At 40.8% G+C, this 22295-nt stretch overlaps 2 protein-coding genes across 9 annotated transcripts in view; one reads left to right on the forward strand and one right to left on the reverse strand.

The window, feature by feature from the left end:
* Positions 1-22295, reverse strand: part of LOC103719990 (pullulanase 1, chloroplastic) — a 100504-nt gene that overhangs the window by 10450 nt on the left and 67759 nt on the right. For 7 of the 8 annotated variants that reach the window (XR_005510655.1, XR_005510657.1, XR_005510656.1 and 4 more), the window contains exons 19-21: positions 19755-19811; positions 8302-8370; positions 7954-8010 (exon numbers count right to left, since the gene is read on the reverse strand). Coding sequence is in view for 4 of the 8 variants with exons in the window: in XM_039123540.1 (XP_038979468.1) it covers positions 7954-8010; positions 8302-8370; positions 19755-19811 (183 nt within the window). In the remaining 4 variants the exon portion in view is untranslated. The remainder of the gene's footprint in view (positions 1-7953; positions 8011-8301; positions 8371-19754; positions 19812-22295) is intronic. The other variant, XM_039123541.1, reaches the window with a different exon arrangement.
* LOC120109905 lies at positions 4729-6225 on the forward strand. The gene is made up of 3 exons (XM_039123543.1): positions 4729-5745; positions 5822-5952; positions 6031-6225. The coding sequence occupies exons 1-3, from the start codon at positions 4938-4940 to the stop codon at positions 6157-6159; spliced, it is 1068 nt and encodes a 355-aa protein (XP_038979471.1). The 5' UTR covers positions 4729-4937; the 3' UTR covers positions 6160-6225.

A 22295-nucleotide genomic window follows, 5' to 3' on the forward strand; every position in this document is an offset into this window, starting at 1 on the left:
GTATGGTCTGGGCCGCATGTGAGGGGCCAGGTGTTAAGCCTAATACTCTTTGTTGACCCTTTCCTTATGACTTACACTTTTGGATTCAGTTGGTTAGTTACATTGTATACCATATGAGGACTAGTGTGACCATATGTGCCACATCTGTTATGCATTGGTGAGATCATGGGTATTTATATAGGGCAAAGAAACCTAAATAATACCTTCTAGCTAACCTTTTTGGATAAGGTCTTAGGTTGTTACAAATTGTATCAGAGTAAACCCAGCCCGTAGCCCATGTAGATTAGAAGATGCTGCAGCATAGGCCTTTTTGTTACTGACCATGGAATGATCGTGGTGATTGTAACTAGATTTATAACCTTAGTCCAACGAGGATGCCCAAGCTTAAACAAAGGTAGTATGTGATGACTCGTGCACTGAGAAAATTTTAGGTTCTCATATAGGCCAGAAACCTAGATAATATCTCTTAGCTAGCCTTTTTGGGCGAGGTTTTAGATCATTACATGAGCCATCACTACTACACCATCTTCACAATCTTTTGCCACAACTCAGAATTCTTTGGAGATAATTGAGCTCTTACTTGCCAGAATTAAGATAAGAAAAGGTGTAGGAATGAAATCTCCAATGAAATCTCTCTTGATCTTGATTCGACCTCTCCTCTCTTTCTCTATCACCTCTGTCGATCCATCCCCTCGTCTGCCGATCCTAATCCCCTCACCTGACTTGACGTTAACCCCGTCAGTGGCTCTCAACCTTGAAGCCAACATTGCAACTTGCTAGCCCACCATCGCCCTTGATGTTCTCTTCCGCAATTCATCCACCGCTTCCACCATCGCCATCTTCTCTGCCAGTATCAGTAGAATGTCAGGATAGTACATCCCTCCCACTCCCCCTGACTCTCTCTCTCTCTCTCTCTCTCAATTTAAGGATAAAGCTTAGGGTTTTGGATAAACTAGCACCCGACATACCAATATGAGTATCATGTGTCGGTACAATATGGTACGGTACCGATGATGTACCTGGCCGATATGACTCATGATATCGGTTTTGCGAACCTTGGCCAAAGTTGCATTTAGAACAAGAGCATTAGATGCAAGCAGCGATGATAGGAGGCAACTCAGATAGCTAGATAGTAATAAGACCTATAGCTTGCTCTAGGTCACAAAATTTGGGTAAGAATGACTTGGTGGGTAGCATCTTTTATGTTGGCAATGAGTGCGGGGACAACTATTTAGTGTTAGGGAAGTCGATGATTCTAAATTGAGAATAGTCTAACATTACATTCAAGTAATGGATGGAAACGACACTCATTGATGGAGGATATGGTATGATTTAGGATTTGGTGGCCAAGGCGCAACCCCGAGATGCTCTTAAAGTAGATTTGGGTCATGGATTTAGAAGCTGCTGCTATTGCGGCAAAAATCGTTATAATGGAGGTGTACATTTGATTGGCTTTCTTTCGACCCATATTAGCATTGTAAGTTATGTGACCAAGGATTTGAGGCTTCTAGTCCAGCTAGAATAAAGGGCTCGTTTGGTTCACAGGAAAAGGAGGGGGGAAAGTGTGGTCAACGGGAAAGTAATGAAATGCCTCTTGTTTGGTTGGAGTTTTCAAAGGAGAGAGATGGGAAAGTTGTATTCCCATGGGAATATGATTCCCACATTTCATGGGAAAGTCTTTCCCATCAGAAACATGGGAAAGTTACTTTCCCATGAGGTGGGAATCACTCCTTTTTTATTTTTTCCCAAAAAGACCCTTCAGCATTAAAGAAGCATTAAAGAGGCATTAAAGACCTAATTTTTATTAAGGGCATAATAGGAATTATACTTAACTTTCCTAGGAAAGTGGATGGTCAACCAAACATAAGCACTTTGGAAATTTGTCACTTTCCCATGGTTAACCAAACATGCCAAAAGTACTTTCCTAGGTATCCTCTTCCTAGGAATCTGATTCCCAGGAATCATATTCCTAGGAGGGAAAATACTTCCCGCGAACCAAACGAGCCCAAAAGGGAAAGGGGGAAAGAAAATTAGAGATGATCTTTCCTTTTTAAATTTTCTTTATGTTCTTTTTTTTGTTTCAAATAAAAAATCTCTCCATTCCTAAAACCAAAATAGTAAAAACATCTATAACTTGAGAAAATGGAAGGCTAATAGGCAGTATGTTATGTTGTAAGGCATGTGTTTAGTCCCATACTGGTTATACAAGGCTAATGAACCTTAAAAAAAAACCTTCTAGCTTAGCCTCTTTGGGAGAAGTCCTAGACTATTACAAATAGTACTAGAGTAGACTAACCCACGATCCATCTAGACTAGGAGATGCTATAGCATTGGCCCTTTTGGATCTGACCATGAGCTGATTGTGGTATGCGATTGTGTTTGACATGTGATTCTACTTGAGATTGAACCCTTAGCCTGGCAAGAATACTAGGGTTTAAACAAGGGGAGTATGAGAGAACCCATGCAAGCATGTGTTTAGTTCGAAATCGGCTATGTAGCATGAAGATCTTGAATACTTATACATGGTTAAGGAACTCAAAGAAATACCTTCTGGCTAGCTAGTTTGTGTGAGGTCCTGATTTGATACATCTTATGTACCAATCCTTTTTAGTTAAAAATCTCTCATGTACATTTTTGGTAGTGAAGAGTGGGAGTTTAAGAGTGAAGAGGGTCACTTATGAATTAAGAGTGCAGAAGAGAAGCAACAAATTTTTTTTTATAATGTATCCATGTAATCTTTGTCTGTTTTTTCTTGCTCCTATTTATCTAATATGCTATTAAACTCAATCTATTATTTCCCCTTCACTTATTATCAAAGATCTTCTAATAGAATTTATCATCATATATCTTCAATTTACTCACGTAGATGAGAGGGGAAAGTGCAACGGAGCTCAGGGCATTCTTAGGCAAGAATGGTAGAGGCTGGAGGGCAGGGTCTGCTGAACCGACCTGTACCGGTCGGTTCAGCCCGAACCGGACCGGTACCGACTGGAACCGGTCCGGTTCCAGTGTGTAAATCGGTTCCGACCCAATATGGGTCGGAACCGATGGTTTCGAGCACCATACCGGTGCGAACCGAGGCGGTTCGCACCGGTACATGCTCGAACCGGTGCGAACCGCTCGGTTCGCACCGGTACATGATCGAACCGGTGCGAACCGAGCCGGTTCGGTGCTGGCAATGAGGTGCCAGCGCTGTGGCACTATGATAGTGCCACAACGCTGGTTCAAAGTGCCTCTGGCAGAGGCACTTTGAAAGTGCCGCACTTTCAGGCACTTTGAAAGTGCCACAGTGGCACTTTCAAAGTGCCGTTTTGTGCGGCACTTTGAGCTTTCAAAGTGCCGTTTTGTGCGGCACTTTGAGCTTTCAAAGTGCCGTTTTATGCGGCACTTTGAAAGCGGGAGGTTTAAATTGCCGCTTTGTGCGGCAATGCGACCGAAAGTGCCGCTTTGTGCGGCACTTCGCGCGGCACTTCGAAAGTGCCGCGCTGTGGCTCACAGTGGCACTTTTCAAAGTGCCACAGTGACCCAACGGTTGGCTATAAAAGCCAACCGAATGCTGAAGGCTGAAGCCACAAGTGCATCAGCTTAAGTGAAGGAAAGGCAAAGAGAAAGGAGGAGGAAAAGAAGAGAAAGGAAAAGACAAAGGCATGAAAAAAAATTAGAAAGGTCGGAGAGCGTCGTTTTTCTTGAAGAAAAATCCAGCAAAAACAAAATAAGGTAAAATTCCCCTACATTGTTTTTTTAATATTTCATTTAAATTGCTTTAAAAAATTAAGTCAAAAATTGCCAAAAATTAGGAAATGATTCAATGATTCCATTTCATTTTGAAATTTTTATATGTTGTTGATATATAATTTAATTTAATTGTCAAAAATTAGGAAATGATTCAATGATTCAATGACATTAACTTTTTTTTACAGAATTTATATAATTTATAATTTAATTAATAAATTTAAAAATTAATTTTTAATTACAAAAAAATAAAAATTGAAAAAAATTAATGTGGTCGTAGGAATGGAGCCATCAAGGAGAGGGCAACCCCAAGAGCGTAATATTGGCTGGGAGCATGGGAAGATGCTCGGTGAACGTCACCAGTTTCAGTGCAATTACTGCCACAAGTGCTTCAAAGGAGGAGGAGTAATCAGATTAAAGCAGCACTTAGCCGGTAATTCTCGTGAGATATCTGCATGCTCGGAGTGCCCACCGACCATCCGTCAGCTGATGAGGAAAAACCTCGCTGAGATCAAAGCAGCCAAGGAGAGGGCTGCCAAGCAGAAAGCGGAGGTGGAACGCCAAGCTGCAGAAGCACCTTCCTATCACTTGATGGAGTCACAGGAGGCCGAGGGTCCAGATGAGGAGGAGGCACAGATCCAGGCTGCCATGCGGGCGAGTCTGGATGATCGATGGCAGCAGGAGGAGGTGGCGAGGCATCGGGCTCAATTTGGCCCTCGTTTTTTGAGTCGGGCGCCGATTCTGGTGGAAGCAGACAAGATCCAGAGTTTCAAAGGACAACATCAGTCAGGGAGGGCGAGGGCAGAGGACGTAGCCGGATTGCATCTATCCTGGATGGTTTTGGTAGCCGAAAGAAGTCTTCCGGAGGGATTCCACCAGGTGCGTCAATCCATGATGTAGATCCGCATGCCTTCCCCAGAAGAGATTCGAAGCAGCAAAGAGTAGACACAATGTGGAAGAAAGAGAAGAAGAAGGATATGTGGCGAGCTATTGGATCCTGATTCCACTTCAGCCACATTCCAGCAAATGCTGCAGACAATACATACTACAAGTCTGCCATTTCTGCCATACAGACTGCCGGTCCCGGTGTTGATCCTCCAGGTCCGAGGGACATCTACGGTGAGCTTCTTGACAACAATAAGGAAGAGCTAGAGAATTGGATTGGTTCATATAAAAGCAAGTGGCCCACATATGGGCTCACTCTGATGTGTGATGGTTGGACCGGTCCGACAAAGCGGGCCATCATCAACTTTCTGACATACTGTGATACGAAGACCTTCTTCCACAAGTCAGTTGATGCTTCGGATAAGGTGCACAACGCCTCATACATCCTCAGACTTATGGAGGAGGTGATTGATCAGATTGGAGAGGAGAATATCGTGCAGGTCGTCACTGATAACGGACCGCAATATAAGTTGGCCGGGCAGGTCTTGATGGAGCGGCGACCACAAATTTTCTGGACCCCATGTGCTGCACATTGCATCGACCTCATCCTGATGGATATTGGAAAGATCCGTAGGGTGCAACATACGGTGGAGATAGCCCAATGCATCACCAGGTATATTTATAGCCATACTTGGGTTCTTTCATTAATGAGAAGGTATGCAGGGGGAGAAATTCTTAGACCAGGAGTCACACGGTTTGCTACGAATTACATTGCACTTGATAGCCTTATCGAGAAGAAAGGAGCCCTACGTCAGATGTTTGTTAGTCCCGAGTGGCAGGAAAGTAGATATGCCCAGGCCGGCACTGAAGGAAGCAGGATGGAAGACTTGGTAAGCAGGCAGTCATTCTGGCAGCGGGCCAATGCGATAGTCAAGGCTATCAAACCATTATATGAAGTGCTGCGGGCCGTGGATAGCGAGAGGTATCCCCAGATGGGCTTTTTGTATCACATGATGGAGAAGGCAAAGGCTCAGATCATGGAGGCAGATGTAGCCCATGCCCAGGAGTACATCGACATCATTGAGCGGCGGTGGGGAGCCCAAATGGGTAGGAAATTGCATCTAGCAGGTAAGCGATAATATTGATAATTATACTGATTGATATATTTGTATAGTTATACTAAGATGGTGTCATCTATGTGCAGCATACTATCTGAATCCCCGGTTTCAGTACGAGAGTGGAATTGGTATGGATGATGAACTTCTTCATGCTCTGCGTAATGTTATTTATAAGATGGAGCCTGATCCAGAAGTCGCCGCGTTATGTATAGAAGAGGTAACTATGATTTAGTAACATATGTAAATATATCAGATCTTATATTATTGACATACTACAACAAGCTTCTTTCCACAGACCAAATTATTTAGAGAGGGTAGCCACAGCTTTGGACAGCGACCAGCTGTCGTGAGCAAGACAACTATGAATCCAGGTACAATACAAATCTGCAAGACATTTTTGCATCTGAATTATCTTCAACTATGAGGCCATCATATATATAAAATGTAATTATCTTTAATATTTTTGCAGCTGAATGGTGGATTCATTTTGGCGGATCCGCAAAAAATCTTAAGCGGATAGCTATCCGGATTCTCTCCCAAACGGTCTCCTCGACTGGCTGTGAGCGCAACTGGTCCACCTTCGGCCTCATCCACAGCAAAGGAACCGTTTGACACAAAAGCGCCTCAACGACTTAGTTTATGTGCACTACAATCTACGGTTGAGGCTAAAATGCATTCAAGAGAAAGTGGAGCTCAAGTATGCAGATCCCATCTATAGAACTTTTACAGATGATGATGATAATCCTATGCTCGACTGGCTTGCGGCCCAGCAGCAGGAGCCCGAGCTTGATGAGCCGGGATCACCTCGACGACCAGCCAGTATCATAGCCACCGAGGCTATAGTCGATCCACAGCAATGGGTTGAGCGCAACATTCCACGCACTCCTACAGCTGATATGACGTGGCTAGAGGGGAGCCAGTCACCGCATGACTGGTCCGATGCTCCCGTTCAGAGAGATGATCCTCTCATGCGAGGACGAGGACGCTCTACTACCCAGTCGACTCGATCAGGAGGGCGTCAATCCCAACAAACAAGAAAAGGAAAGGAAAGAGCCCCAATGGAGAGTGTCGAGGAGACTTGGACCAGCAGCGATGAAGATTCTGGTGGTGATGGATCTACTAGCCATGGAGGAAGTGGAGGACAGTATGGTACTAGTTATGAGACACAGCCGGAGGGAGGTTTTCGATACACCGGTGAGTCTCAGTTTACACATACTACACAAGATACGGACCACGGTAGGCCGTCTGATATAGGCCGGTCAGATACCATTGCATATCGAAGAAGAGCTCCTCGAGGTCGTTCAAGAGGCCAGGATGCAGCTGCAGATGACCTTCCATATGGAGTCGAATCCATTGATGTATCAAGTTCCGAGTCTTCCTATTATCCGCGGCCTCAGCCAGTCTATGGATATGGTGCATCAGAGTCATCTTCCGGTAGCTACTATCCTGCGCAGCCCGGAGGATCTTACGGATCGGATTTTAGTGCCGGCATATTCGGATGGGCCCCTTATCAAGACACCTCTCAGAGCCAGAGCTTCAGTGAGAGATCCGAGAGTTCTTATGATCCAACGCGCATTCCTCGAGGATTGAGCATACAAGACTACAATGCCGCTTGGTTAGAGAAATGGGTTGATCTGCCTCCATATTATGCTGATGATCCAGATATTGACGAGAAGCATCGCCATTCGACCCAATTTTAGATATTCGAGAGTGATTTAAACGTATGTAATTGATTGTATCTTAATTTGAAATTTTTTTATGTTCTTCATCTCATTATTTGAATCATTTGGAAGTAATAAGTTGCATCATCTAGTTTTAACCTTAAACCTAAACATAAAAACATCCAAAAAACTCCAAAAAAAAAAAAAACGACGATGGGTCGCTAAATGTACCCTATCGGTACGGTATCGGTTCGGCTCGGTTCGGCAACGGTACCATACCGATACCGGAGCCGACCGGTACGTCGGTACGATCGGTACCGCGAACCTTGCTGGAGGGTGACAAAAATGTGCTGACCTGGTGCCAACATGATAAAGTGTGGATCTAGAGAAGGATATTGTGCTAAGTAAAATTGGAAGACAATGATTTAATCTTATAAAATACTTCAAGGAAAATGACCAATACTTGATCATTTTAAGTGGCAAAAAATTTGAAATATATGGAATGAATAATGTGAGAATAGAGAACTATATATCAGAAAAATATAGTTTGAGTATACCTTCAAACTGATTATGTCGAACAAAGTTTCATTGTCATGTGCAGACACATAGTTGACCTGTTAACAAGCATAAGCCATATAAAGAGCTTTTAATTTTTAACATATTGATATTATTTCATTAATAGTGAACAGCATAAAATCCAAATCTTACCATAAATCCGTCGAGTATAGTTCAATATAACATTCAAATAGAAAAATTTATTCGATGCCCAAGATTAAGTGCATTCTTGACTCTTCCAGGAAATTATCAACAAGTGCAAACTGGAAGTACATCCTGCCTTTATGCTAATGGGTGATATCTGCTTGTGTCACTGTACAAGCTAACAATAGAGTACTTATAGTTCTTACTGTTTCTGTGGGGCTTAAAGCATATCCAACTGGTACTCCATCATGAGTCAGAACTTCAGATCCTTTCATCTGTTAACAGAAACTACCATATAAATAGAATGATTATATAAGGCCCCCTCCACTCTGTGGGTCAAAGACTACAGTTGCCACAAATATCCATAGAATGCAAAATGTACAAAGCAAATGAGAATCTTATTTAGAAACAGAACTTGTGAAGCCAACAAGCAAAGATTCTGGATTGAAGATAATTCTAATAAATCTACTAAAAACCATAAGGTAAAATAGTAGAAAGACAAAGGCACCCATCAATAATCAAATATTAAGGTGATGGAATTGATAACATATACAGTTTTAGTGCATAAATCACATTCTCATGTATTGGTGCCACTTGCATCTGACTGGTGTAATCTATTCTTGATGTATTGCAAGCTGATATAACTTTTTACACCCAGCTGTCCTGTTCAGACTCCTGAACAGCATCCAAAGCGGATCGTGCTAGTTACTCGCCATCTGGGAGTACAAGAGCATAACATGCAGGGTCCTTTATTTATGGGTCATTTCCACCCCACAAAACAACAATATCATCAGAGAGAAAGCCATGCATGTAATTTGGGACTTCAATTCTTGGTAGACACGCCTAAAGGATCTCAGCAAATTTTGCAGCTTGTTTGTATTTGCTTCAATGTAAAATGAAAAAAGAGATTGCACATATTATACAGTGCATGTTTTTAATCCATTTTGGAGCTGGTGGATCATCAGGTCGAATCTTCTTAGTAGGGTGCTCATAAGGTTCTGTGAGTTACTATCAGCTCAGGGTCGCTATTCTCTATTCAAGCTTTAGCTAATCAAACCAATGTTTAGTTTGTCTTCTTTTCTTTTTTTTTTTGCGCTTTACTTAGCTATATTTAAGACCTTTTAGGCAATTACTCAAATCTTACACATGCTAATAATTTAATATCATCTTTTTGCTGGATCATTATCGATATTTAGAACTATGCTTTTCTTCATCATACTCATCTCCCTAACATATATATTTCGCTCCCTGTATTGAGTGACTACTATCAGTCAACACTCAAGCCTTGAATCTTGAGGAATAACAGACAGCGATGTATGAATGGATCATCTTGAGCACCTACATGTACCACCACATCAGCTCCTTCAGGAGATTCAACTATGTATTTGGTTGAATTCTTGTCTATTTCAATGTCTTCAATGCAGATACACACATAGCTAATGGATGATGACATCGAATGTAATGATATCTTTCGAGTCTTCTCTTTGCCCTATGATTTATCATGCTTACACTGCTTACAACATTTGGTTTTCTCCAGATGGTGCAATTGCTAGACCATGAAACATGTAATTCTCCCATCTTTTATCCAAGCATCAATTTTTTATAATTTCAAGGTCATTTGGTTACATAACTGCATTTCCCCTTTTTAAACTACAATTCACCTCCTTAGACTAAAATTGTGATATTTTTTTGATCCTTGAAAAGATAAAAGGTCTGATTCCTACAGAGAAGGTTCGCCGAACCAGTACCAAAGGGCATTCTAGCAAACAACCGATTTGGCACGATAGATCCATATCGTACCATTCCAAGGTGTACCAACAAACAGAGAGCCAGAGAGGGAGGAGAGAGAGGAAAAGAGAGAGGGAGAGAGAGGGGAAAGAGAGAGGCCGAGAGAGAGGGAGGGAGGGCTCGGAAGGCCTCGTCGGAACAAGGCTCCCCCTTCCTCCCTCTATCTCTCTCTCAACCTCTCTCCCCCCTCCTCTGCCACAATCTCCCTCTCCCTCTCTCTCTTTCTTTTCCTCTCTCTCCATCTCCCTCTCCCTCCTATTCAAACCAAGGTAATCAACTATCTTGGTAACCGATCGGTTTAATTCGATACACCCCAAAGGCCCAAACCAACCAATTCAATATTGATGCAGAACAATATTCAAAATGGCAACTCAACCCGCGGAATCCACCAACGGGGTGTTGGAATCCACCAACAAAGACAATATGGAAGAAAAGTTCTATTCATTCAACAACCAATTGTTAACAAGCCCTACTAGCCTTTATATAGGCAGCATAACAAGAGCAAATCCCCAAAATACCCCTACAGAAGAAAAGACCCAAGTACCCCACAAATAAGCTCTCTCTCTCTCTCTCTTAATCTATCACCCAGCCAAAGTGTCATCGAGTGAGCTGCCCTCCTGCATCTGCGACTGTACACGTGCCTGAATGAAGATCTAGGACTAGTGTCTGTACCAACTCTCTCGGGGTGAGAGAAACTCGACTCCATCAAGCGAGACAGCGGGCGGCTCTGGTAGTGCTCCAAGAGATCTGGATCGATCTATTGTAGCTCCTCACGAGTAATCCACGTGCTATCAGACTCTGGACGGTTCCTCCATCGGACTAGGAAACATTGAATGCCTCTGTCAATAGTAGATATTATCTGTTCATCCAAAATAATATCTATCTTGTCCTTCCATGTGGGTTGAAAAGGAGAAGTGTGAGGATCAAAGGCAGGCATATCGGGTGGAGGCGGAGTTGGTGTGTCAAATGGGGCATCAGGGACAGGCAAAGGAGGTATGTAAGCAACTAAGTCCTCAATATCAAAAGTAGAACTAATGCCGTAATCAGGAGGGAGATCAATGACATATGCATTTGGGCCTACCCGTTTCAAGATTTGAAAAGATCCTGCACTATGAATCATAACATAGTCGCCAACATGAAATTCTTTAGCACGTTTATACAAATCAGCTTGTAGTTTATAACGAAGATTACTAGATTCAATTAGCCTACTGATCTCTTGATGCAATGAATGGACATGATGTGCAAATGCTTCGGCTGGCTCAGAGACTCTAGCATGCGGTGACATGGGAAGAAGGTGCAAAGATTTTCAAGCTCGAAATCTTTGAACAACCTCAAATGGTCTCATACCAATAGACCGATTAATGGAATTGTTGTATGCAAACTGAGCAATAGGAAGAACAAAGTCCCAGTTTCTGTTATGATCACCCACCAAATAGCGTAAAAGATTTTCCAAACTACGATTGACAACCTCCGTCTGACCGTCAGTTTGAGGGTGATAGGTGGTCGAGAAATTTAATTTCGTGCCCACCATGTGCCAAAGAGTTTTTCAGAAGTAGCTCATGAATCGAACATCTCGATCTGACACGATAGTTTTCAGCAAGCCATACAGCTTGACTATATGCTCAAAATATAACTTTGCAACATTTGAAGCGTCAGAGATTTTGGAACAGGAAATAAAGTGCGCCATTTTGGAAAAACGATTGCAACCACAAAGAGTCATGCTTGCGAAAGGTACGTGGCAAACCAAGTACAAAATCTATGCTCACGTCTTGCCAGAGGCAATCAGGCATTGGTAGTGGGGTACACAAGCCAGTGTTTTCCTTGCGATGCTTAGCCAACTAACATGTTCTACATTGTCCAATTAACTTGGCTACATCACATTTCAGACTCGGCTAGTAAAACTGGCGTTCAAATTTCTCGATGGTTTTATCCCGTCCAAAGTGACCAGAAAGGCCACCAACATGAATTTCCTATACAAGGAAGACACATATGGATGTACGAGGTATGCAGAGTTTGTTGGCCTTAAATTAGTATCCATCGCGAAGGGAATAGCTGTCAAGTGAGACATCAGTGTCATTTGATAAGGCGAGGTAAACTTCTCCAAAGTCAGGGCAGGACACGTAATCTTCCTAGCCTATCAAACCTAGTGACTTTAACACTTATGAGGGAGAGAAGATTAACCCGTTGGCTTAGCGCATCAGCTACTTTATTTTCGGACCCAGCTCGATTTCGGAGAACAAAAGTGTTTTTGTAAGAATTCAATCAAACGACCGTGTCGGGCATTGAGTTTCTTTTGACAATTGAGATACCGGAGGGCTTCATGGTCTAAGTACGAATTCATGTGGAAGCAAATAATGATGCCAATAGCGTAAAGTTTAATGACCGCATAGAACTCTTTGTCATACGTGGAATATCTTTATTAAGCGGCATTTAGCTTCTCGCTAAAGTAGGCGATAGGATGATGCTCTTGGCTGAGGATGCCACCTATCCCAATCCCTGAGGCGTCACACTCGACCTCGAATGCCTTAGAAAAATCAGGAAGGCGCATCACAGGGGCTTCCGTCATTCTTTTCTTGATTTCCGCAAATGCTCTAGTGGCCGACCGCGTCCACTAGAAGTTTCCCTTTTTGAGGCAGCCAGTAATCGAGGACATAATGGTACTGAACCCACAGACAAAACGCCGATAAAAAAAAGCAATCCATGAAAACTGTGGGCCTCATGGATGCTCGTCGGTTCAGGCCAATCAACAATCGCTTTGACCTTGTGGAGGTCAGCGCAGACTCCTTCAGATGATATAACAAAACCCAGAAAGATGACTGGATCGACAAGGAATGAGCACTTTTTCCTGTTGGCGTAGAGGTTGGCAGAACGGTGTGACAAACTTGTCAGAGGTAGTCCATGTGTTGCTCTCTCGACTAACTATAAATCAAGATGTCATCAAAATACACTACTAAGAACGTACCCGTGAATGGCCGGAGTACCTGTGTCATGACCCGCATAAATGTAATAGGGGCATTAGAAATCCCAAAAGGCATCACCCAACCATTCATACAATCCATCCTTAGTCTTGAATGCAGTTTTCCATTCATCGCCTGGTCGGATTCGAATTTGATGGTAGCCAATTTTTAAGTCAATCTTGGAAAAACTGTGGCTCCGGCCATCATATCTAGCATGTCGTCAAGCCGAGAAACTGGAAAACGATATTTAACCGTTATTCGATTTATAGCTCGACTATAAATACATATGACCCGTGCGCTGGCCTTGGACTTGTTTGACCGAATCTTCCTAAGTGACTTTTGGAAGGAGATGTTCTCACTTCAAGGCACCAATCTCAAGGCAAGCTCTTCATACCACCCCCAGACTGATGGACAAACGGAGGTTGTCAACCGTACCTTGGAGCAATATTTCGCTGTTTTTGCCACAACAAACAAAACCTTTGGTCAGAATTCCTGGTGTGGGCCAAATATTGGTACAACACTTCCTACCATTCGGCCATCAAAACAAGCCCCTACCAACTTGTCTACGGCCGCCCGCCACCAACCATGACTACCTACGAACCTGGCACAGCAAGGACTCATGAAGTGGAGCAACAACTGATCACTCGAGATGAGATGCTCGGCCATGCAAAGAGGGAACTCCAGATGGTTCCATCTTTCTTAGGTGTGAGCAATGCCGGAATAGCACAAGGACTCAAGCTTTCATGAATAAATTCTTTCTTTAATAACTCCTGTACCTGGCATTGCAACTCGACATGTTCGGTCGGACTCATCATATAGTGCGGCAAATTGGGAAGAGATGCTCCTGGGACTAGGTCAATAGCGTGTTGGATCTCACGCATAGGTGGTAGGTGGTCTAGAAGGTCCCGAGGGAAAACATCATGAAATTCGTCCAGTAACGGAACCACGTCTCCAGAAGGCTGGTCAATGCTGGTGCTTTCAACCTCGCGTGCGAACAAGGCAAACACAATGGACTCTTGGTTTGCCTCCCTTTCAAATTTCTTTGGACTTATGATATATAAACTTCTCTTACCAGATGCTTGTTTCTTGTTATCCTTGTTGGGTAGCCTAGGACGTAAGGGATTTAACGTGATTTTTGTGCCTTCAAAAATGAATGAGCATGAGTTCGAGCGTCCGAAGATGGTTGCATCGCGATCATAAAGCCAAGGGCGGCCCAAGATAATATGTCCGACGTCCATTGGAACAATGTCACACCAAATGTCCTCTGTAGACGAAAGAAAGCGGATAGGGACCGACACCGTTCGTTGATGGCGATTGAAGAAGTATCAACCCAAGATACCTTGTAAGAATTTGGATGAGGAACTGTTTTCAACCCCAGGCGGGACACAATGCTAGATGAAACCGCATTGATACAACTACCGCTATCGATAATCACTTTACAATTCTTGGTCCCGCACTTGATGTAGGTGTGGAAAATTGTATTGCGACACCAGTCATCGATCACGTTAGGTTGGGTTAAAGCACATCGGACGACTCCTAGAGTGGGCCGAATGCATTCGTCAGGATGGGCCCGCTGAGTATCGTCGTCGTCGCTTTCCTGCTCGTCATCGGGATCGGGTTCATAGACTTGTTCTTCGATGACATCGTCATCAAGTATGTTCTCCTATTCCCCAAGATAGAGTGTCTTGCGCAGGTAGTTTAATGCCACGTGCCCCACTTGTTTACATCTGTAACATTGTCGGGGTCGGTTGATGGCATGTTGTCAGGCATTGGTCCTTTGCCTTTATCTCGGGTAGTAGGCAACACATTTTTATTGGGCTTATGGAATGTCATTGTGGTTTGAGGTCTGGCTCCAGATGGAACAAAGGGTGAAGGAGTCCGACTAGCAGGTCGTCGTGCCAGTTGTTGTTTTGTCATCAATTCATAATTTAGGACAAAAGAGTAGGCCTAGTCTAACGAAGTTCTCACGAAGAACCAACTCTCGCCTAATGTCCTCATTAATACTGCGCCGGAAACGACTCAATGTCATTCTTTTGTCTTCGACGACATCGCACCTCATCATGAATTCCTCAAACTGGATGGCCCGCGTCCCGGGCGGACAGGGCACGCGGCCTAGGCGCCACGCGCGGACAGGGGTGCGGCCTGGGCGCCGCGCGGGCCATCCAGGGCCGCGCGCAGTCAGGGCGCCTACAAAAATGAGTATCTTTTATTACTTTATAGATTTTCAATAATTAAAGGTTATATTTTAGACATCTTGGTGTTTCGTCCCATAATGGAAGTTCTTCAACCCCTAAAAACATGGTGCAGATAATTTTTATTTTGAATAAGGCTTTACAAGTTTATGTTTTCCAATCCCTAAATTTTTAGAATTATCCTCCACTATTTCCCTTCTAAGGACCAAAAACCTCATAAAAAGATTTCAACTCTCAATATTTAGAACTATTGAATGAAGAAAATGGTCAAAACATGATTTTGAAATGAAAACCTGTAGACACAGCTTTAAAATCAATAAGAACATTTTTATTAAGTATATTATGAACCAAATGCATACAAATGTTGTAGTTCTTTAACTTGGTGATGGTTTATATGGGTTAGCATCGCCTTCATTAAACCTGTCCGATAGTAACTTATGGCAATCAACTTAAGGAGGAACTTATTCATGTTCTAAGGCAGGAAGATAGACTTGCAGCATCATTACCTTTTCCTTGTTCCACGAAACATTAGCTATGATTTGTTATTCATACCACAGGTGAACCTCACCCAAGTTTCTAGTGGAGTAACTGGAAAAAGTTCAAAGAATAAGCAATGAGTTTGCAATTGAATTTTGAAATTCAAGTGATGCCAAAAGTCTAGATTTCTTGAATCTCGTAGAAGAGGTCAGAAGTCATGTATCAATCTTTATAAATCTAATCTTATATCCTTTCATATACTGCCACAAAGATATCACGTATCCTCCTCTCTGTCATCCATAGAAACTTTTCCTAGTTGATTCCATGCGGTCTAGAAGAATGTGGCATTTTAAGAGACGGAAATTCATAAACCATGACAAAAGAATGTAGGAAACAGAATATAGCACTCTTCCATGAGAGAAACATGCCAATGAGTGCACAAATGTAGATTCTCAAACAGTTGCTTGACGAAGCTGTTGGAACACTGAAGCACCCTTTATGGTAACAAATGTCAAGCACAAAGATATAGCATTTAACTATTTTTAGACCTTTTCTACTATGTCTATGCTTAATTCCCTTCAAGCCATGATCTCAACTAATGCTAATTTGAATTGGCCACTGTACTACCTAAACTTAAAGAATGATCTAAGCACCCTTTGTAGCAAGACTCATGCATAAAGTCCATGAACAATTAGAATTTAACAATTTTGAAACATTTTCAAATATGACTATGCTTAATTCCATGAGTTATGATCCCAAGTTCCCAACCATGGTTCGCCATACTAGCCCGAACCGGGCGGTATGGGGCACACCGGTACGGGCCAATACGGGGCATATCGTACCATACCGCTTCGGTACTGGTACCCGATACGGGTGGGTACATACATTCAATACGCCAAAAGGATCCCATACCATACCATACTGACACAGTGCTAATGTGGCACCAGTACGGGGTCCGGTACCGAGACGACGAACCTTGATACTAACTGAAGCTAATTTGAGTTGGTCATTATGATTGGTGTTCTGCAGGAGATTTATTAAAAGGATTTATATGATACACCTCCTAGGTTTTGTTGTTGTGGAGTTACAGTAAGTTGAAGAGTTCAATCCATGGATTAGAAAACCTGAGGTCTTGAGAAGAGACATAACAAGATCAAGGAGTTGAAGGTGTTTCTTGGAAAGCACTTTAATATTATCATTTAGGTAATGGAAATAACATATAGAAGTGGCTCCCATTAATGACCCAACGACAAACTAGGCACTTAATACATGTCTCAGCCCACATACATCTTTAGCAAAGTTGTCTGTAAATGCATGAATATGTAACTTATGCAACTATGATTTTACTAGTACATCCATTAATGACCAGCAGGATTTTGCTGGGTCAGTACTGAGGTCACCACAACGCCCATTCATTTTTTCTTACATGCGCATCAACACCTGAAGTTAAATCCTTGTTCAGGAACAAGAAAGACAAGTTTATTTAAATTTAAATTTAGAAAAAGAAAAAAGAGAGATTATTTCTTTTATCATAAAAACTTTTGTACCATCTTCTATTTGATGTCATCTTTGATTCATTTAAATTTATCAAACTCAACCATACGTAAAAGAGTCTGTTGAAGAAATTTGATGGCAAGGATGGCTTTAACAAATCCATAGATGAAATGTAGGTTTACCATTGTAATATTTGACATAATGTACATACTACATATTGTCAAATAGTAATTCCGAATTCGTAGCATGGAACAATGCCATTATGTATCCTAGCAGGCCAGCATAGAAAACAGTTTCCGCAATGAAAATAGAAGGTAGGCATTTTATGTCAACCGTTTGATTAGAAAATGGTACACCCTATCTTGCATTGCCTGTCATTTGGCTATATAATTGCTGAGGCTGGACTTCTTTTAGATCTTACTGCTACAATTCTCTTTGATGTATCCTCAATTAGACATTTTGTTTGCTTATAATTTAGATCTTTGCTGCATAAACACATTTCATGATTTATCACTATTTATGACTTCAATCCACAAAATCTGTTTTCCAGATTTATAGCCTTTACTCACGACTGTTCATATTATCAAGACTCAAGAGTCGTATCATGACATGAAGTTGCCAGTTGTCCAAATTACCAGGTTCCTATTGGCTACAGGAAGGTCAAAACTTGCTGCAATGATCACTATTTTAAAAGACAGCCTGCCCAAAGCTGGTGCTTCAGCAATTTGCCTCATGTTTGAGTACACAAGATGAGATCGATTTATAATTAAATTGGATGTTGCCAAGTTGATATTTACGATTCATTTCGTATGTCTTATTTGGTATATCATCTTTCCAAAATATAATCATTAATTTTTATAACTTATTTCTTGAGCTGCTTGACCTCTGAGCATCCACCTCAGCACTAGATGCCCCCCAGGAGCCCATCTGCCACTTGTAGTCTTTTAAAACAATGGTAATGGCTTTGTTAAGAGTTAAAAACTTAAAATGCTCCTCAGTTTTCTACAGACTACACAAACTCACTTTTATGTAAGATGGCTGTTATTTGGTCTCTATATCATATGGATATCTGGACAATTTCTCTCCATGAAAGCTTTGAAAGTCTCAGTACAAATTCTTGGTCTTCAACTATGATGAGATTCCTGCTTTGCATTATGCAATTCTAAAACGCATATCCTAATGCATCACAACTGAGCTTTTGGAAGCCAGAGGAGAAAAGAGACAGGCAAGAGAAAGGGATCTTATTTCAGGAACAATAACTTTTATGTCCCTTATAATTTGAAGTGGCACAAGGTATCCTTGTGCGAAGAGGGAGTGGCTGGGGAATGGGTTAGACATTGTGATTGATGATCACTTTTTATCAGCCTCGGTCATTTATGGAGAATGTCTGATCTCATAGTTGGGGTATCTAAACCTATACTTAGATCATTGATATTCAAAGTGATATTTGTATGTGAGCAACATACGATTTTCCACAAACAAATGAAATATATTAGTATTGATGGACACTATTTATAATCATTTCCTATTAATGGTTCTGACTAGAGCTGATCACGGGCCTTCTGGCCCGCCCAGCCCGGCCCGAAATTTTTCGGGCTTGGGCATTAAAAAAAGGCCCATGGGTCGGGCCTGGGCAAGAAAAGCGGCCCGACCAAAAAAATCGGGCCGGGCCTGGTCGGGCCATTCTGGCCCATTTCCAGATTCCAAACAAAGAAAAAATCGGGCATGTCGGGTCGGGCCTATCGGATCGGGCTGGGCTAGATGGGCCTAGAACCAAATTTATAAAGTCGGATCAGGCCTGGACAAAAATTTAAGCCCGACAGTCGGGCCGGGCCAGGCCTGGGCATAGCCATCGGGCCTAATTTCTGCTGTAGAGCCCGGCTCGAGCCCGGCCCGGCCCGGGTTTTGATCAGCTCTGGCTCTGACAGACCTGCATCTATTTGATTGACAAGAAAGCAAACTCCAGTAGAAGTTTCACACTATCTCACACTCTCAGTTTTCATGGGCAGACCATAATGTAAAAAGTATCGATTTCTAATAAGCTTGATAGATTCAAATCAAAAGTTTGTAGTGGACACAAATAACATACATTGTATTATCATGAATAAGTGCATTATAACTTATAGAAGCAGTAAATGTAGGAAATCACACCCTAGCTGTGAAGTTTGTTTGTGTTGCATTCATACAACATATTTTCCTCATGGTTCAACTAGGAAAAAGATAGGACAAAAAAGGGTTTTCTTCTTGTGTATCCTCATAAATATCTGAAATTACGTGTATACCCTTGCAAATTTACTATTTATATATATACCCTTCAATTTTTTTCTTCTTTTGCATGTGTACTGTTATAAATATCTGAAATTACATAGCAAATTTACTATTTATACGTATATCTTTATAAATTATTTCTTTTTGCGTGTATAGCCTTATATATATTTTTTGCATGTATACCCTTAATAAGGGAAGACGTGCAAAAAGAAATAATTTATAAAGGTATACATGCCAATAGTAAATTTGCAAGGGTATACATGTAATTTCAAATATTTATATGGATATATATGCAAAAAGAAATAATTATAGAAGGTATACATGCAAAATGTAAATTTGAGAAGATATACACACAATTTCATATATTTATAAGGATATACATGTTAGCCCGCCTCCCAAGGAAAGGAAGGGTTTCAGTAAAGATTGCACAGAAAAAAGAACAAAATAAAGTTTATCAAAAGAATCTACTGCATCAGCTCTTACAGCTTTTCCTTCATGATTTGTAAGAACAAAGTCTCTCAAATTAGCTGCTAATCCAACCTGAAACATTAGCAATTAATAATTTCCAGTCAACAATAACTTATAAAAACTAAAATAGATAGCAAAATGGGAAATGCAGTCAACAAAATGCTGGTAACCATAAGCATAAACATAATTATTATTCCTTTATCCCATACATAGGACACATAAATCTGATTTAGAAATCATTTTCTATCATTCCTTCCAGGTAAGGGTTATATCCATTGCAATGCAACTCGCTATAAAGCAATTCTCTCAAGTTTCAACCATTGTTTGTTGTACTATAGTTCAGTACTGGTACTCGATACATGTGGCATACCGACACTTATTACACCAAAAAAATTCTATACCATACCGTACTGACACTGTGCTAGTGTAGCACCGATACAAGGTCCGGTACCGAAACGGCGAACCTTGCTTCAATATGTGTTTCGTACCGGTTTTCTTTCGGTATGGTACAGTACGGCACATATGGGGCGGTACGGCAGATCTTGACTTAAATCCTTAGCAAGATAGATTTCCAATCTTTATCATTCTCTAATACCAAGATTGTGCCCAAAAGGTGTTCAACTTTTCTTCTTGGTAAATAAAGCTTGAATGTATTTGGAAAAGGTACCAAGCATTTCATCAGTAGGAATCTAGTATTATTTCAATTGTTAATTCTAAGATATATGCTTTAAGTAGATCATTGATTCTAACTTGTCTAGCTCGTGTTAGAAATATGCATGTCCTTGACCTTAGCATGAATAGAAAACCACAACTCAAACACTAAAATCAGTTCTCTTGCCTTGTTTTTTGCAAAAGCATTGCACTAGGAAAAGAAAACATAATTAAAAAAAAAATCTAAAACTAGAATTTGGGGGCTAAAATATGCGATATAGAGGGCATCTTTGGTGTATCTATGTACACCCATCGATAACCTTTGTCAGTAGGATACTTGGTAACACATGCATTATACCCATCCTTAATCGGTACAAGTGAAATTCAAATCCAACTTGTATTTATTTGTATGCTTCTTAGTTTTTCTAGGATTTCGCCCAAAGAACAACCAAAAAGGCATTTGGGCCACTAAATCTTCTCCGACGGATCTCCAGATTGTCAATAAAGAAAGCATAACTCTACTTAATGATCAGAATATAGATCTTATAACACATTATCAAGCTAAATGTTCTCAAGATTTATATATCAAGCATGATAAAAAATTGTGAATGTATAACTTTACTAGAAGGCAACATTTTTCAAAGATAGCTTGCATGTAACACCTGAGTTGGACCAATAATAATAGATTAAATCTACACCTTTCTCCAATTTTGCAAATGCCTCCTAGGGATTTCAACATCAATATTTCCCCCTACATGCCTCATCTCTTTAGTTGAAAATATTTATCAAAAAACTAGTAAATGAACGCTATTGGTGTTTTTCTCATGAATCAAAAGACTTACATATTCAATTCTAATTATTCGAATATATGTAGATTAAGAAAATGATTTATTATTTGGTTGAACATTTATTCTTTTATTGTTGTCATCTCTATTATGATTGCTGTTTTCTCATGCATCTGTATACAAAATGATCTTATTTTTATTCAAAGACAGCCAAAAGTTCATGCAAGCATAAGAGATGTTGCCAAAGTTGCAAAACTATCCTCTGCTTATTCCACCAACTTCGGGTTTGTTCATGATTGACATCGATCACCACCACCATATATGCAAACCCGGGTGAGGAGCTTGAAAAGAGGCAAGCGAAAAGAAAGACTAAATGTAAGTGGCTCTCGAGAATATGTATATTGGTTCTTATGATTGTTGAAACAAAATTTGTAAAACTAACCATAAAGATATTGATCTTTTAGTATATAAAAACACTTCAAATTTTTGAATAAGGTAATTATTCTTTGGCAATATCCATATCTAGCAAGAATTGACAAGTATTTCCTTATATAGTTTCAAAATGTAGTTCAAGAAGATAAAGTTAAAAAATTCAACTCTGCAGTCAATGGTATAATGTTGCACTCAAACCATAGGACCCTTTTATCTTTTAATTAGCAAAATTTTAACTGCAATCTTTTATTGAACATGTGCAATTATAATGAAAAGTGAATTTTATATTTAAACAGAAAATACCATGTGTTTCAGCATTTCATGGCAGTGTTTTGGTTGATGTCTTGCAAATAGCAACTTGGAAAACACCTATCGTCGGTTTCCTCCAATAAGGTGATGATATTTCTTATTTGAAGAAAATTTGTTCGCCAATATTTATTAAAAAGTGGAGATTTTGTGTCATTATCAATACTGAAAGCATTAAGCTAATCAAAGGAAAGTATGGTAGTATTATTAGTTAGATTGAAATAAAAATGAAGGACAATGCTACTTTCTGGATGCTCATATAGAAATTTTGTGCAGGCTATGAATCTTCAATTTTCAAGCTCATATGGCAATCACTTTTCTTGGGTCTGACGCCATACAACAGCAGATGGCATGACCTTATGAAGTTAATGCTTTACGGAAG

This window comes from Phoenix dactylifera, chromosome 2 (assembly GCF_009389715.1).
Source record: "Phoenix dactylifera cultivar Barhee BC4 chromosome 2, palm_55x_up_171113_PBpolish2nd_filt_p, whole genome shotgun sequence".
In the NCBI taxonomy this organism is placed as follows: domain Eukaryota; kingdom Viridiplantae; phylum Streptophyta; class Magnoliopsida; order Arecales; family Arecaceae; genus Phoenix; species Phoenix dactylifera.